At 38.5% G+C, this 18668-nt stretch overlaps 1 protein-coding gene across 3 annotated transcripts in view; it reads right to left on the reverse strand.

The window, feature by feature from the left end:
• The window catches only part of Golgin97 (Golgin 97), a 288071-nt gene that overhangs the window by 38870 nt on the left and 230533 nt on the right, over window positions 1-18668 (reverse strand). For all 3 annotated transcript variants that reach the window (XM_090415540.1, XM_090415539.1, XM_090415538.1), the window contains 2 exons: window positions 18086-18246; window positions 11644-11754 (listed from right to left, as the gene is read on the reverse strand). In XM_090415540.1, the coding sequence (XP_090271666.1) occupies window positions 11644-11754; window positions 18086-18246 (272 nt within the window). The remainder of the gene's footprint in view (window positions 1-11643; window positions 11755-18085; window positions 18247-18668) is intronic.

Raw genomic sequence — 18668 nt, forward strand, 5'->3', positions numbered from 1 at the left:
CAAATTTATTATTATTATTATTATTAAGAAAGACTTCCAGAGAGTCAGAGACATCATGGGAGCCGCATACTACATGCTTCAGCTGTCATCCATTCTTGAAATCATTCACACTGCTTCCACATACCACATCCAATGGCAATTCATTCCAATCGCACACCACCCTATGAGAAAGAGAAATCTAGTCTTCACTACCTTCTTAGCAGAATTCATTCTCAGCTTCCAAGGAGCCCTCTTGTTCTTTCCCTACCCTCCATAAAGTGAAAAATTCCATCAACTGAAATCCTGTGTGACAGAAGTTTATAGGTCTTAATCATATCACCCTCTTTTTCCTGTTTGCTAGTGTCAAGTCAACAAATTCTCAATCTATCTTCATAATCAGTATTCCACAATCCTAATATTTTTAACACTCCCCTTTGCACTCTCTCTCTCTCTCTCTCTCTCCACTGTATCAGAATCACAAGGGAAACCAGGAGACCAGACCTGTGCACAATAGTCCAAGTGAGGTCTTATCAAGGCCATGTGAAGAGGCAAATTGACATCCTTATCTTTACATGTTAAAGTTCGTTTCAGCATTGCAATTATCTTTGAGTTTTATTTACAATCTTTGCTAAATGGCCCATGAACTTCAATTGCTGATTCTTCTACCTGTCTTTGCATCATCAGCAAATCGCTGTATGTTGTCTGTCAAATCCTTCCCATATCATCAATGTACAGTGGACTAAGGACTGATCTTTGTGGTACACCACTAGTTACCTTAAATCTTGCAGCCTCACATCTCCCATATACCACTTTTTGATATCTGTCAGTCAGGCATCCTCTTAACCATGCTAATATTTTATAATCCAAACCCATATTCTCCAATTTATGCAACAGTGTTCCATGCTGTATTCTGTCAAAAGCCTTAGCAAAATCCAAAAGTATCATGGTGTATCCATTCCCCTTGTCTAGTTCAATGGCAACATTATTATAGAATGTGAGCAAGATGCTAAAACATGACCTTCCATTAGTAAACCAATGCTGTTCATTGCAAAGTAGAAATTAACTGTCAACCAATTTCTGAATGTGAGCCTTAACCAATTTTTCAAAAATCTTCCCCACCACTGCTGAGATATTGATTGATCGATAGTTGGATACATTAGTCTTTGCACTACCTTGTGCAATAGGATTACCAAACATTCTTTCCATTCCTGCAGAATCTTCCCTGTTCTTCAGCTTGCAGAGCCAGTTTCTTTTCATACTCAGACTTAGCTGTCTATACAACAGTTATGAATCTTCTAGTCTGCTGCTTATAATTTTCATAACAGACATCATTCTTATGCAGACAGTATTCCTTCCACATCTCTTGCTTAACAATATTACACATCCATTTGACTGTTACCCTATGCATTTTTCTACCTCTTGGGATACATTATGATATCGCATCATTTAAGTATTTTTTTAATGCTTCCCATGCACTGTTATCATTTTGTCATTCATTCTCCCAAATCTTGGTAGTGGATAAATAGTCATTCTAATTTAAGTGTGTGGTGTAAATGTGCTTCAACAGCCTCTTTAAATAACTGCTCAAGCCTAAACTGCACCGATGCAAAAGGTGAGTACCAGAACAGAGAATGTGGCCAGTGTCCACTCCATGCTGAGCAAATCCAGGTATTTCAGGTTTATTATTATTAAGAGATACCTTCAGGGACTCAGAGACTCATTAAGGGGGGGGGGGCAACTACCTACATACACCAGCTATCATATTTATTTTTGAATTCATCCACACTGCTTGCACTCACAACGTTCAATGGCAATCCATTCCAATCACGTAGCACTCAACTCCTTCTTGGCTGCATTCATTCTCAGCTTCCAAGGATGCCCTCATGTCCTTTCTCCACCCTCCATAAATTGAAATCCTGTATGACCCTTTCAGAAGTTTGTAAGTCTCAATCATATCACCCCCTCTTTCTCCTGTTTGCTAGTGTCTGCAGTCTACAAATTCTCAATCTGTTTTCATAATCAGTATTCCATAATCCTGATATCATTTTTAACACTCTCCTTTGTGCTTTCTCTAATATATCATCGCAACGGAAAACTAGGAGACTAGACCTGCGCACAATAGTCCAAGTGAGGTCTTATCAAGGCCTTGTAAAGAGGCAAAATCACATCCTTATCTTTACATGTGAATGTTTGTTTCAGCATTGCAGTTATCTTAGCAGCCACACTCAAGGAATTGGTAGGTCATTCCCCTTACTACATAAAAAATACACATTTCATAAATAAAATTAAAGACATTACACTCAACGACCAAGATTTATTAGTCAGCTTTGACATAACTTCCCTTTTCACCAATGTCCTGATCAATGATAATATCTTGCTTCTACAGAACATATTTCAACATGACATCACGACCCTCTTTGCCCGCATACTCTACTCTGCTCCGGATATTTCGTGTGGCAAAACAATTTTTACCATCAAAAAGAGTGTACAGCCATGGGCTCACCAGTTCCCCCCCCATAGCTAACTTTTATATGGAAGACTTTGAGCAACGAGCTCTAGAGTCAGCGTGCCTACAGCCCAAAATTTGGCTCAGATACGTCGACGATATTTTTGCCATTTGGCCCCAAAGCACTAAATACATTCTGTAGCCACCTGAACACAAATGTATCCAATTCACCATTGAAATGGGAAAAAACTCTCTTCCATTCCGAGACACATACGTCTTCCTTCAGGCTGTCTCTCCTTCTCGGTCTACCACAAACCTACACACACAAAAATTCTTATCACCACCCAACACAAAAACTAGGGGTCATAAGCACCCTTAAACACAGAGTTCAAACTATTTGTTCAAATGAACAAGTTCTAAACCAGGAATACGAGATCATCCACCATACATTTATAAAAAATGGATAAGTAAAAAAACTATTCACAAGATCCTCCATAGAGATACCACTAAAAACTAAAAAGATTTCAAGAATGCTATTGCCATACCTTATATTAGAGGCATTTCCAAAAAAATAGACAGAACACTACACAAATACATCATCAAAACCACCTTTAAACCCCTGACAAAATTAAGACACCTACTCAGTTCTTCCAAAGATCCTCTTCCACACCTAGTCCACCCAGGGGTTTACAAAATACAATGCACATGTAAACTACCATACATAGCAGAAACAGGAACTTTTTCTCCTTCCTAATTGGGATGAACCATCCCAATTAGGAAGGACGGACACAAAGGACACATTAAATACCTCCATTTTGAAAAAACTGGCCTTTCTGACCACGCACTTCAAACATACCACAGAATTAATTGGAAAGGTACCAAGTCCCTAACCACACCAAAACCTGGTTCGAGAGGAAATTTAAAGAAGCATGTGAAATGCTTAAACATAATCCAAATCTGAACAAAAATGATATAGTCTAACCATTCCAAGAATGTGGAGGAGTCATTTGCAACCTTTATAACAACCAGAACAAAACAAAGAAAAATCTCAATACAAGAAGACTCGGTGAAGTGTTTTTTTTTCCCTTAACATTCAATAGCAACTCGAACTGTACAAGTCCAGAAGAAAATCTTAGTATAACAATCTGAACTGTACAAATCAGAGAAGAATCTTAGTACAGGAAGACTTTAGCAGAGTTTATTGTAGTTTTTTATTTTTATTTATCACTAGAGGTCAGGCTAAGAAAAAGATCAATTAACAGTGTAGATTTAATTTACCTTTATAGAATGCAAGAGCATGTAGCTTGGTTTCCTATACACATGTATCTTTCTGATGATGACCTCAATACAGGGGTTGAAAAGTCAAGTGTTATTTTACTAATAATAAGTAAAATAATCATTTCAACACATGTGCTTTGTGTCCCTAAATTCATAAATATGAATCTTTTGAGTTGTATTTGCAATCTTTGCCACATGACCCCCTGAACTTCAACTTTCTATCTATTAGCATCCCAAGGTCCCTAGCCTCATCAGTTTCTTCTAGCCTAATCCCACCAATATAATATGACATGGGATATTTAATCACATTGAACTGACACCCATTTTCCCATGCCCACAATTGCAGCCTGTTCAAATCATGTTGCAAGTACTGCATATCAGCAGCATTCCTGATTACCCTACCTATCTTTGCATCATCAGCAAACAGCAGTATGTCGTTTGTCAAATTCTTCCCAATATCATTAATGTACAGACTGAATAACAATGGACCAAACACTGATCCTTGTGGTACACTACTTGTTATTTTTTTATTATTATTTTTTTTATTAATCTTTGTACTGGTTATGGGCAGCACTATCCTTACATCTCATCCAGACTTGATACAGACCTAAGCCTTTACAAGTGTTTTACCCTATGCCTGTTCTAGTTATTGTAGTCATTCTCTGGTGGCAATGCCATGCCACCAGTATGCCCTGTAGGGCCTCAAGGAAAGAACTTTAATATCCTTCTGCGTAAGCCCAAGCTGTTTTAAGTCCTTACAGGTATCTGCGCTCCACATGCCATGTAAAGAGATGGTGGCGCTGGTAAACCTCGGAGTTGCTCCATGCTCTTCCAGTATCTTACTAACTAGATCTTGGTTATTCTTGTAATAGTATACCATATTATGGCTATAGGCTAATGGCCACCCTGTTCCCACCACCTCAGCATCAACTACCCAAGCATCACCATCTTTTTTAATCACTAAGTCTGGCTTATGCAAACCCGCGGAGGTCCTATAACATGGTTCCACCGCAGTCTCCCAACCTTTGTTCTTAAAGCAGTTGTTCAGAATGGAGACCATGGCATCATGCCTCTGCACGTGGACCCCATGGGTGCAGAAGCAACACTGGGCTATATGAGACAATGTCTTACTGTACCGGCAGCTAGCCCTACAGTTTGAGCCGTCACTTCCCCATCGAGCTGTGCAGGCTCGAGTGAGCAGGGCATTGATCCTCGTCATAAGGTCAATATACTCGAACCCAGGTCTGGTGCCATCCCTTACCCAATCATGCTAGTGAGGCACCAGATATGACTCTTTTAAAGGAGCACCATCTACAGAACAGTGCAGCAGAGATGCCCATCTCTTGTGTTCTGAGGGTGCTGACTCAATTAAGGTACCTTGAGAATGGGACCAGCTTTTAGCTTGCCTAAAGTCTTCTTGTATTAATAGGCTATAGAAAGCTTCTCTGCAGATAGGTCAAGAAGATAGTTCTAACTTTGCAATTCTGGACAGCTGCAGGAGTGGGATCACTCATCTAAGTGATGGAACCCAGAGTCTGCCATCCTTCACCCTTGTGTGGAAATATGCAGTAAGGGTGTCAGGTGGCAATTAGAGCCATGATCTCACAGCAGAATCGATAGCCCTGTCCATTCGGGACAGTACCAAGATATATGTCCTACCAAGCACCAACTTGTGGTAAAAGCGAAGTAGGAGATAGTGGGAAAGGAGAAACAGTCTTTGTTAGGGCTTGAGAGGAGCTTTTCTCAAAGAAGCAATCCCAGCTTCTAGGATAGAAGGGACAAAAGATCTTCCCTTCAGGGTAAACATGATATTGAGGTATCTCCACTCTTCCAGGATGGTCAAAGCATGCAAAGCCTCCAGTGCAGGGAAAACTCTATAGTCTTGACCTTAAGCTTCTTGTCACGACCAGAGGGTACAAGAGCTAAAGACTAGGACTTCTCTACATTAATAGAAAGGCCTCGAATAGAGAAAAAGTCAACTGCCAGATCAAGGAGTTCCTACAAGCCTACCTTAGTAGAGGCTATGAGAATAAGATCGTCCGCAAAGGCCATAGCATTAAAGGAAGAAGTGCCTAGAGAGTAGTCTATATAGCTAGGAAGAGAGTGAAGAAACTCATCTATGATGCAGTTAAAGAAAAGGGGAGATAGAGGATCACCATGGTGAACACTCTGCACTGCAGGAATAGAAGTCGCATGGGAGCCTGTAGCAATAGTGATGGAGCTACCTAAGTGTAGCTCCATAACACAGGAAAGAAAGGGTTCTGGACATCCAGCAACAGACAGCGCTCAAAGAAGAGCAGGAAGGGAGACGCTATTTGATATCTGTCAGTCAGCCATCCTCTTATCCATGCTAATATTGTATAACCCAAACCCATTTTCTCCAAATTATGCAAAAGTCTACCATGTTGAATTCTGTCAAAAGCCGTAGCAAAATCCAAAAGTATCATGGTGTATCTATTCCCCTTGTCTAGTTCAATGGTAACATTGTTATAAAATATGAGCAAGTTGCTTAAACATGACCTCCGCTTAGTAAATCCATGTTGTTCATTGCAAAGTAGAGATTCACTGCCAATCCATTTCTGAATGTCAGTCCTAACCAATTTTTCCAAAATCTTCACCACCATTCCTGAGATACTAATTGGTCAATAGTTGGATACATCGGTCTTTGCACCACCCTTGTGAAATGGAATTACCATACATTCCTTTCATTCCTGGAGAATCTTCCCTGTTCTGAGACTCATATTAAACAGCCTGGTCAAAGGAATGGCCAGTTCAGCTGAAAACTCTTTTAGCACACGTGCTGATATTCCATCAGTCCTTATTGCTGAATTCTTATTCAATTTTTGCAACAGGTTTAATATCTTGGCCTCACACACACCTGCGTTTCTTCATCTGGCGAAGAAGTAACAGTGAGCTCAATGTTGCATTCACCAGGTTGATGGCTTTTAACAAAATGGGCACTCATTAACTGAACAACCTTTTCTGTATCTGTAACCCTCATGCCATCTGCATTTAGAAGAGTTATCTTTTCATATTCATTCTTTCTTTTACTTGCAGCATATTGATAGAATTCTTGTCGGTTGTCTTTAGCATGCAGAGCCACTTTCTTTTCATACTCAGACTTTGCATTCTGTACAACAGTTGTGACTACATTTACTTTACTTATATTACTTATTTTACTTTACTTAACTTTATTGTTGTTGTTGTTCTTCGTGTATAGAGGATTAAATGCTGTGAAGACATAATGTTGGAGGTTTAATGGATTTTTTACAACACTCAGAAAGGATTAAAAAAGAATTTAATACTTCTTATATTTCGTCCTAGTCAGTAGGACATCTACGGGGATTACAAAAATAACTTATGTAACATAACACAAATATCATACAATAATAAGCCCAACCACGTGGGTGACACTAAAGTCCTATCTAGGTGGAGCACCCTCTAAGAGCGGTTGTAGGTGGCCTCAAATATAAAGTAGGATCTCTGGTGATGAGTGTTTCCTAAATTTTCGGAAGCTTAATGCAACCGTATTTATTAAGATTTGGTTGATTTCTAAGAGCTGCTGCTGCTTCTAAGAATAGTCTCTCTTTCTTGAATTTGCTGTGATAGAGCATAATGGTTTTCTTCCATGATATTCTGTGGGTGGTGTCCAAAACATGGTCAGCCAAGCCTGAATGACCATAGTTGTGTTTACAGATGTAAGACTTGTGTTCCTCTAGGCAGATGGATGCTGATCTGCCTGTCTGTCCAAAGTACGCCAGCTTACAGGAACAGGGTACTTTGTAAACTCCAGGCAGAGAGAGAGAGGAGGGAGCTGATCTTTTATAGAACAGATAAGGGTAGTAAGTTTGTGGTGGGGTTTATATGCTGTGTGTAGGTTGTACTTTTTTAGAATCTTGGCTATTTTTTTGGATGTGCCACGGATGTAGGGTATGGTGATGGCATTTTTAAATTCTTGTTGACGGGAAGGACCGGGAATGGGAGAGGAACTAATTATTTTTTTGATACTGTGATCGCTGTAGCCATTGGTGAGGAAAGTGTTGTGTATGTAGTTAAGCTCAGTAGTTAGGGTGGTTCCACTGGAACAAAGATTGTGGGCTCTCTTGGTAAGAGTTTTAATAATGCCATATTGTTGAGAGGGGTGGTGGTGGTGGTGTGAGAGTTTGTGAATGTATCAACCTGTGTGTGTGGGTTTTTTGTATACAGTGAAGGCAAGTGTATCATTAAGCAGGCATGTAACTAAGGTGTCTAGGAAGGGTAAACAATTGTTCTTTTCCTTTTCCATAGTAAACTGAATTCTTGGATGTAGGCTATTGAGATGACCGAGGAAGGAGTCCAATGTGTCTCGGCCATGAGGCCAAATAGAGAACACATCATCTACATATCTTAGCCAGATAGAAGGTTTGAGTGGGGCTGAGTCTATGGCTCGTTTTTCAAAATCTTCCATATAGAAATTAGCAAGGGAGGGGGGAACCCATGGCAGTTCCCTCTATCTGCTTGTCCTCATAGAAAATTTAACCTTGAATAAAGCAGACATATTGGTAAGCTTTGATATCTCCTCTTTGTTTACTAATATTCCCTTAACTGACACCTTATCTCTCTTACAAAACGTTTTCCCTCCTGACATCTTAGATCTCTTTTCCTTTGCCATTAACTCTGGGTATTTTTCTTGGAAGAACAAAATCTACAAGCAGATAGAGGGAACTGCCATGGGTTCCCCCCATTTCTCCCCCCCTGCTAATTTCTATATGGAAGATTTTGAAAAATGAGCCATAGACTCAGCCCCACTCAAACCTTCTATCTGGCTAAGATATGTAGATGATGTGTTCTCTATTTGGCCTCATGGCCCAGACACATTAGACTCCTTCCTCAGTCATCTCAATAGCCTACATCCAAGAATCCAGTTTACTATGGAAAAGGAAAAGAACAATTGTTTACCCTTCCTAGACACCTTAGTTACACGCCTGTCTAATGATACACTTGCCTTCACTGTATACAGAAAACCCACACACACAGGCAGATACATTCACAAACTCTCCCACCACCACCCTCTCAACAATATGCCATTATTAAAACTCTTACCAAGAGAGCCCACAATCTTTGTTCCAGTGGAACCGCCCTAACTACTGAGCTTAACTACATACACAACACTTTCCTCTCCAATGGCTACAGCGATCACAGTATCAAAAAAATAATTAGTTCCTCTCCCATTCCCGGTCCTTCCTGTCAACAAGAATTTAAAAATGCCATCACCATACCCTACATCCGTGGCACATCCGAAAAAATAGCCAAGATTCTAAAAAAGTACAACCTACACACAGCATATAAACCCCACCACAAACTTACTACCCTTATCTGTTCTATAAAAGATCAGCTCCCTCCTCTCTCTCTCTGCCTGGAGTTTACAAAGTACCCTGTTCCTGTAAGCTGGCGTACTTTGGACAGACAGGCAGATCAGCATCCATCTGCCTAGAGGAACACAAGTCTTACATCTGTAAACACAACTATGGTCATTCAGGCTTGGCTGACCATGTTTTGGACACCACCCACAGAATATCATGGAAGAAAACCATTATGCTCTATCACAGCAAATTCAAGAAAGAGAGACTATTCTTAGAAGCAGCAGCAGCTCTTAGAAATCAACCAAATCTTAATAAATACGGTTGCATTAAGCTTCTGAAAATTTAGGAAACACTCATCACCAGAGATCCTACTTTATATTTGAGGCCACCTACAACCGCTCTTAGAGGGTGCTCCACCTAGATAGGACTTTAGTGTCACCCACGTGGTTGGGCTTATTATTGTATGATATTTGTGTTATGTTACATAAGTTATTTTTGTAATCCCCGTAGATGTCCTACTGACTAGGACGAAATATAGGAAGTATTAAATTCTTTTTAATCCTTTCTGAGTGTTGTAAAAAATCCATTAAACCTCCAACATTATTAAATATTGTTGTTGTTGTTGATATAAGACTGGTGTTCTTGTAGTTGTTTTTTGACTGAACATTCTGTTTGTCCAAAGTATGAATGGAGACACTCCCTCTGAACCTGGTAAATACCTGGGGATGGACTGTATGGAGATTTTGTTGATATAGAAGAATGTAGGGACTAAACTATCTTTTTAGGATCTGAGAAATTGCCTCTGACATGTCTGTGATGTTTGGGATAAGGACTTGCCATACAGTTTTGGGATTCTTAGGGTTGGGCTCATAAGTGTCTGGGATGCATTGGATGGTGCTCAGTTCTTTGTTCTATGAAGCAAAGATTAACAATGCCTATTTTTCTGAAAAGGATGATTGGCTGAATCTCGTATGTAATAGGCTATGAAGGTAGGTTTACAGTGAATAGATGTTGTAAGTATTTCAGATGGGTAACTGGATTGGAAAAATCCAACAAGGCTAATTTTCTGTCCTTTTCTTTTATCATGGTTAATGCATGGGTATAGACTATTGATTTTAGTTAAGAAAGTCAGGAAAGATGCTACTGAGTCTGGCCAAATGGCAAAAACATAATCCACACCCAGAAAGAAGGCTGAGGTTGTATTGAAGAGAATAGGGAGTCTTCAAGATGCTCTAAGTAGAAACTGGCAATCACAGGTGACAAAGGTTATTCCTCTAGCAATTCCTTGGATCTGTTTCTAGAGCCTGGTTTCTGCAGATGAAATAGCCTGGGTGACAAAGTTGAACAGTTTGATTGTTAAGAAAGGATTCCTCTAATAGCAGTTGGTAGAGTGTTAACCAGAGGTACATTGGTAAATAAGGATCAGATGTTGAATCTGACTATGATGTCTGTAGACTGAAGGGTTAAGTTTTAGATCTTTATCAGGAGTTCAGATGAATTTTTCATAGAGACACATGTGCGGCCTATATGGGAGCCTTAAAAGATGAGCTGGTTTTCTGTTGTACTCAATAGTGTCCATGATTACTATGGCTTTTCCTTTGCTTTAGTAAAGGTGAGCTGGTTGTTTACACCTCAAGGATTTTAGGACCCTGATTTCAGATGGAGTTTTTTTTTCCCCTCTAGGATGGAGTTTGACTGTGAGTAATACTGAGGAGACTTCTAGTAGGAGTTTATTAGCATCATCAGTTGAAAGGTTGGGTAAGTTCCTCTCAATGTTATGCAGGAAATCTAGGTATGGCATTTTATTTTAATTAGGCACTATAGCAAAATTGTGTTCTTTGGCAAGTAATGAAGTAACATGTGTTGATGACCCATCTTTTATTGCTGGGTTGACCTTAGTTGGTGTTTGCTTTTGAGCAAGTGAATCAAACTTGCAGTTGAGGATGCATCTATTTTTATTGCAAGATTGTTGGAGAAACTGTCTAGATATGTTCATCTAAATTCTGTTATTTTATTGTATTTCAAAATTGTTTTATTTTAGTTTTTAGCTTTTATTGCAATCTCATTTTATTTTGTAACCACCTTTATGGCGACACATTCCAGGGTGTGGCTCAGCTCTGTAAATAGGTTTAATATATTTTTTCCCTAGCTTCACCTTGTGATTAGACTGATGCACTGATGACCCAGTTAACTTCTAGCCAAAATATTTGCAATAATAAAAAAATAATTATTCTTTATTCTTGTGAATACATATGTTTAATATTGTTAATAACCAACATATTCACCAATAAGTATTATCTTCAATAATAAACTACACTACTCTTAAAAACCCAACAAATCTATACACTTCTGAGAACTAACAAGCTACAAAAAAGTAATACTAGACTGAGCACACTTTCAGATGACTACTTATGTCTGCCAAATCTGTTCATCTCCCACTGTTGTTTCAACCTTATGTCTGCTAGTCATGCAAGGATGGAACCATTTTGGTAGCATCAATGATTACTTTCTGTTGAGAAGCAAATCATTTGCATTGAGTATTTTATTACATTTATGTTATTTTTAAATTATTCAACAAATAAGCTGAAATGTTCTTACCTTATTTTTCTCCGAAAGCTGAATTTCCATTTCTACAATCGTTGATTGTAGTTGTGCTGCACAGGAAGCGATTTCACAATTCTCAGTTGCTAATTTTTCCATCTCTTTTGCCTGAATAAAGTCATCAAATTATTTATATTTCCTCAGAGGATCATTTTGGTTACTTGTGACATATTTAGTGTCACACAGAGAGAGAGAGAGAGGGGGGGGGGGATAGGATAGGATTAAGGAAAATCATTCTCACTAGTCTCATTTGTTTATTAAATTTTTTAACAATGGTATGTACATGGCATAGTTTATAATATTTAAGATATATTTATCTAACTTAATTATAATTAAATTTATCCTTTATAATGGGATTTCCAAATGGAGGTCTGTAGATTGCTTATGAGTTACACAAAATTTTTTATGGGGTCTGTGAAGCTATTACAAAACAAAACAAGAAAATATTTTTATGTGAAATAATAAAAAGTAAATTATTGATTCTACTGATATTCAACATACAATTTGATCACCATTGCCACACCTCTAGTGTGGCAATGATGCCATACATGTGCCTAATGTGCCAGAGTCAGTTCCTCCAGAAGTTTGTGTTTTTGCTTGTTTGGCATTTTTTTTTCCAACAGTGAACCTTGCAATATGACTAATAAATCTTCAAAGAAAATTAAAGATATTAAGAAAGCTACTGTAGCGAGAAGATAAGATATAAACTTAATGAATGGATTTAGCATATCAATATTTTGTACCATTAGAGACAATGCTTAAAAATTAAAGAATTGAATATTAAACTTGCAGATAACACTCTGGTAGGCTTTTTGATCAGGCAAATGATTCTCTTGCTGTTTACTCTGCCAGGTTGTGCCTGGAGGGAGTCTGAGTAAAACAGCTTGCAGGGGATGCTGTCAAGTGCAGCCTTGGATTGAGGTCTGGGTACTCACTTTGTGTGGGAGTTGTCAACAAATCTTCACCCCTACTCCATAATCCTACTCTATAAATTTTAACATATACTTACCACAAACGACTCCTGACCCACATACAGCACAATTGTGTTATAGGGCAATAAACCTCAATATACTAGGGGGTGGGGGTCTAGAAAGTTCTGATAAACACTTAGAACAAAAATGATATTAAATTTGAATTTGTAAAACTTTTTTTGTATTTGTAAGAATTTGTTCTTTTTCGTAGTTATACCAGTTGCTTTAATATAATTTTTGTTCTAGGTGTTCATCAGAACTTTCCAGATCCCCCCCTCCACCGTGTGTGTGTGTGTGTATGTACTAAGTTGTATAATGTGTGTTCATCATTCATTTACACTAGGACATTCCTGAAACATATATCAAATTGAAATTCCATCAGCAAAAAACAGTTGCTAACCCCTTTTTGCAAATATCACATTGCCTGGGAATGGATAACATTACTGGAGGCTTCAAAAAAAGTACCATGTTTGGTTTCTAAAGTGGGAATCTTGATTATCTAGCCCACAGTACTAATATATTAGAATTTACAACCCTTTATGGATGAGACTGTCATAAAAAAAAATCCCTAATGGAACTAGTTGTGAAGTGTGTGGAAACTCATCAAATTTTAAAGTATGTGTTGGTACGTTCCAATATTTCTGTTGCTTAAAAAAATAATTCATAACTGAGTAGTTCTGAAATACTACACTTGAGAAGTTCATGGTATTTAATGCAATACAAAAACATTTTCTTCTGCATTGTGATGTATAGATACTACTGCCAATCAGCCTGGTTGGTGTATCTGCTCTCCAAATCAGCCAATAATAAAAAGTATGACAGGAAAAATAGGCGTATGAGTGTGAACATGAACAAAATGAAGGATAGAGTGCTGTATGGAGACTCGTTAGTACGAGGTGTGTTAGTAGAGGATTTGACAAAATCGTACCAACCTGGTGCGACCATAAAGGATGTAACTGAGTCTATTAGAGAGCAAAAGGAAAGGGTGAAGAAATGATTGTTGTGGCAGGTACGAATGATTTGAAAGGAGATAAAATGGAAATGATAGAAGACCTGAATGAATTGTTTGAGGTAGCAAAAGAAAAGAGTGAAAGAGTTAGAATGATTAGTCTTTTGCCACGGTATGACAGTGAAATGTTTAAAAGGAGGGCCATAATTGCGAATGACTTTATGCGTGGGTTATGTATGACGAGTGGTGTGGAATTTGTGGATGTGTGGAGTGAGTTCGATGGGCGAAAGGATCTATATAAGATGGATGGCTTGCATTTGAATGGTTACGGTGTAAGGAGACTTGAGAAAGTGTTTGCTGAATGTAGTGGATGTGCAAATTCAGGGAAACTAGATTTATTAAGGGGGGGGGGGTAGATATACAGTCCTTAGGGAGGCAGTTGAATGTATGAATGAATATAATATGCCTAAGCGAATAAGGACAACAAATCAGAGTGGGATAGTTAATATAAGGCATCAAGGTAGAGTTGGGGGCTAATGGGGGCCTTAAATTTGTACACTAATGCTAGAAGTATTAGGAACAAGAAGGAAGAGTTTTTGGCCATGGTTGGCACTTCCAGACCACAGGTTATTGGTATTAGTGAATCATGGCTGACTGTAGATGATATAGCTAGTGGGATTGCTGATGGGGATAGTGTGTTCAGGAATGACAGGGAGAATAAAATGGGGGGGGGGAGTATTGTTGATGATAGCTGATGAGCTACAGCCAAGGAGAATAGAGAAAAGAGCACATTTGAGGCCATTTGGTGTGAGATTGTGGCTAGCAGAACTAAATATACAATTGGGTGCTACTATACACCAGGTGATAGACCAGATTGGATTTTATGCGGTGACAGTACGCACAAGCAAATAGAAGAAATGAGTGGAAGGAGGGTAATTATTATGGGAGATTTCAACTATGGTTGCATTGATTGGAGTGAGGAGAGGACACACGGGAGGAAGGAATTGGATTTTATGCAGTTATTAAGGGATAACTATCTGCGACAGCATGTAATGGAAAATACTAGGGATCAGAGAGTGCTTGACCTCGTAATTACATCTCAGGATTTGGCTAAATGTGTGGAATTTTCAATTAAGACAAGGTACATGTGGAATTATCGGGCTGGAAAGTATGACAAGCTTAGGAGTTTGATTGGTTCAGTGCAACTGCAAGGGCTAGAAGTTGATAGTGCATTGGAGGTGGTTAAGGAGCGTTTGCAGGATGTAATGGCTGACTGTATACCTAGAGTCCGAATAGTAAATCAAGTAGGGGTTAAATGGATGAATAACACCATTAAGCTTGAGCTGCAAAAAAAGAAACAACTATGGAGGGAATTTAAGGAGAAAGGTGACCAGCAGGCACATGAACGGTATAAAGCGCAGGCCAGAAGGGTAATGAGTGTGGTAAGAAAAGCAAAAAAGGATTACGAAAGAACATTGGCCATGCTGGCTAAAGAGAATCCTAGACAGTTTTTTAAATATGTAGCAAGTAAAAGGAAAAATGTACATGGCAGAATGATTTTAAAGAATGCCGATGGTAGGGAGGTAACTGAATCAGTTGATATAGTTGAGTTACTGAGTGAGCACTTTGCAAGTATATATCATCCAGGTGGTGACATTGCAGAAACGAATAAACCAGTAGATTATACGGGAATTGTGGTGAATGAAGTGGAGGTGAGTAGTCTATTGCATAACCTCAATGTCAATACATCTGTGGGATTGGATGGTATACCAGCTCGTGTTGTACGAGAAGCAGCTAAAGAATTGTCAGTACCCTTAACCATTTTGTTTGAGTCTCGGGTCTGAGTTAGTCCCGAGGGGGTGGAAAGAAGGGAAAATAGTTCCACTGCATAAAGGTGGTTCCAAGACTGCTGTTGTAAATTACCAACCGAATAGCACATCAGGAATCATTGTCAAGGTCTTAGAGAAATTAGTCAAGAAAAGAATACAGGATTGGATAGATGAAAATGGGATATTGTATGGGGGACAACATGGTTTTGTGAAGCGTAGATCATGCCTCAGTAACTTGCTCACGTTTTATAACACAGTGACGGCTGAACTGGATAGGGGTAATGGGTTTACAGTGATACTACTGGACCTTGCCAAGGCCTTTGACAGGATACCACATGGAACCCTAATCAGTAAACTGGAGCAGATGGGGATAGATATAGGGTTGGTGAGATGGATAGGAGAGTGGTTGAAGGAGAGATACCAGAGAGTGGTTTATTCAGGAGTGGAGTCTAAAAGATGGCTTGTGACTAGTGGTGTGCTGCAGGACTCTGTTCTTGGACCACTGCTTTTCAATTTGTTCATCAATGATATAGGAAAGGATCTGAGAGGAAGTGTTCACTTGTTTGCTGATGATGCAAAGTTGGGTAGAGCAATAGTGAGTGCACAGGATGCCAAAATTTTACAGGATGATTTGGATAGATTGAAGGTCTGGGCTAGGAAAAATGGATTTCAATTTAATGTGGCAAAGTGTAAGGTTATGCACTTTGGGGTGAAAAGAATAGCAGCAGTATATTGCATTGGTGGAACCGTACTCCAGGAGATTGACGAGGCCAGGGATTTGGGAGTGTTGGTGGATAGGGAATTGAAGTTTAGGGGGCACATTGCAAAAGTGGCTAAATCAGCTCATCAAATCACTTGGCTTCTGAAAAATACTTTAACATGCAGAGACAAACAAGTTGTTGTTCCTCTGTATCGAGCCTTGATAAGACCCCATCTGGACTACTGTGCCCAGTTATGGGCACCAGGGTTTCTTCGTGATGGGGAGGAAGTGGAGAGGATCCAGAGACGAGTGACCAAGATGATAGCAGGTCTGTGGAATGAACCTTATGAGAATAGGTTGAAGATTTGTGGGTTGCAGAGATTGGACGATAGGCAAAGGAGGGGTGATATGATTGAGACATTCAAATTACTGAAGGGTTTCTATAAGATTGATCCAGAAGATATTTTTGAAAATATGACTGGTGGTGGGAGGACTAGGGGCCATGCATGGAAGCTGGGCAAGAGCGTCGTTGACAAGGGTGTTAGAGCTAGGTTTTTTACTTGGAGAGTGGTGAATGAATTCAAGGCAAGGTATGATAGATACTGTGTCAATGTCGAACAGTTGTTCTTGACATGATGTTAGGGCCTCCCTCGATGAGTCTGTCGAGTCCTTGGAGTTGCCCGGAACAACAACAACAATAATAATAAATACAGTAAAACCCCGTTTTTACGTTCCTGCAATTTACGTCATTTTCCGATTGGTCCTGTCTTAAGACCTATTCTTACGATATATTGTTTTCCCGCCATTAACAACTTGATGTGGACGTTATTTCCCGTGATTTGCATTTTTTTTTTCTCAGTTGACAATACTGATTTTCGAATCAATTTCTGCGTAAATCTGCGCATTTCTGTTCTCAGATGGCATTGCTTTCGTCTGTAGTTTTGTTTCCGCTATCACGGTGACTTGCACACTTGCAGCAGTAATGTAGTGACGAGCGATACCATGATTTTTCAATCACAGTACGAATTGATATTGGAAAATTTCTGCTACGTAATTTAACGTGTGAAAGTTGCTTTCAAGTTGCGGTGGCAGATTATCCATGTTAGTAACATGGAGAAAAAAGACAGAAAATGCATTTCGGTAGAAGAAGAGATGGCAATTCTGCAACGTGTAGATTGGCATGCTGGAACACGTGTGCATTTAGCAAAAGAACTTGGACTCTCCATTTCCACTTTGAACATGATAGTAAAAAACAGGTCAAGCATTGAACCCAATGCAAAGCAATCTGGCGCTATGTCAAAAAAAAACGAAAAGCAAAAACAATCAATAATTAAAGATTTTTTAAATAGACAAGTGTAAGTAATTGTAAATTCATTTATTTTCAGTTATTAAATTTTGTAATCTAGTATGTAGACTCACATACTAGCAGTAAGTAAGTCATCTTTCAGCCTTTTTTTAATGTTTTTTTACATTTCCCGCTGTTTACACTTTCCTGCTTTTTACACTTTTTCCCATCAACACCCTGAAAAGTGTAAAAAAGGGGTTTTACTGTTTTTACTGTATATATATATATATATATAAAAACTTTTTTTTTTTCTTAAGGATGAATTTCTGGAAAAGAAATACAGTATTCACTCAAATTCATATAACAAGTCAGGCTCAAAACTAAATCTCAATGAAAATGCATCTTACAGCACCAAAAACATTCCACTGCAAAGATTCAAGGATCGTAAAGTTTCTTTTGGCTAGTCCCTTAATTGGCTTAGTCTCTGAATAAGTCACTTTCAAATTATTATCAAACTGTTAGTCAGAGCACACTTAAGCACTTGGTCTTTAAAAAGCCCATTTCACTAAATCCATATAGCTAAAAATTAAGTAAATTATATTAATTTCTGTATTGAATACTTATGCAAATAAAATTTTAGGAGCATATAAAAATCAGACATATCCAAACACTCTCTTTTTATGGATATCAAGAGAACATACATACTTTTCCCTCCATCTTTGCAAGATGATCAGAAAGCTCTTTAATCCTCTTTTCAGACTCATCTCGCTCCTTTTCCTGAGATGATTTTTCTTCTTTAAGTTCCTGCCTTACTAATTCAAGCTGCTGGAACAACTCTGCATTACGCACTAACAGGTTGTCTTTTTCTGAAAATAAAAGATTAATTTGAAAAATGGCCCATGATACATTTGCCAATACAATAATCTTTTTATCATCTTTATAATTTATTTTTATAATCTTTTAAATTTATAATTATGTATATTATACATAATGTGAAAAATAATACTGTACTGTAAACACAAAAATACAATCTAAAATTAATGTAAAAATTAATACAAATGAAATTTACAAAATCAAGTTTTAATCTTTGCTTGTGCTGGGTTATGGATCGTCAGGGTCATGTTCTTGGGTTGAGGTAGGAGATGTTCTCTTGAGGAACATGCTGAACTTTGTTTGAACAGTTTGTTTCTTTTTTTCTTCATATATCTCACGATAACAACGAACAGCATCTTGAATGATATGTTCAACCTTTGTGAATCATTCGACATTACGGTCCATTGCTTCGAAA

This window comes from Typopeltis vanoorti, chromosome 3, assembly GCF_054136105.1.
Source record: "Typopeltis vanoorti isolate ZY-2024b chromosome 3, IOZ_Tvanoo_1.0, whole genome shotgun sequence".
Classification (NCBI taxonomy): domain Eukaryota; kingdom Metazoa; phylum Arthropoda; class Arachnida; order Uropygi; family Thelyphonidae; genus Typopeltis; species Typopeltis vanoorti.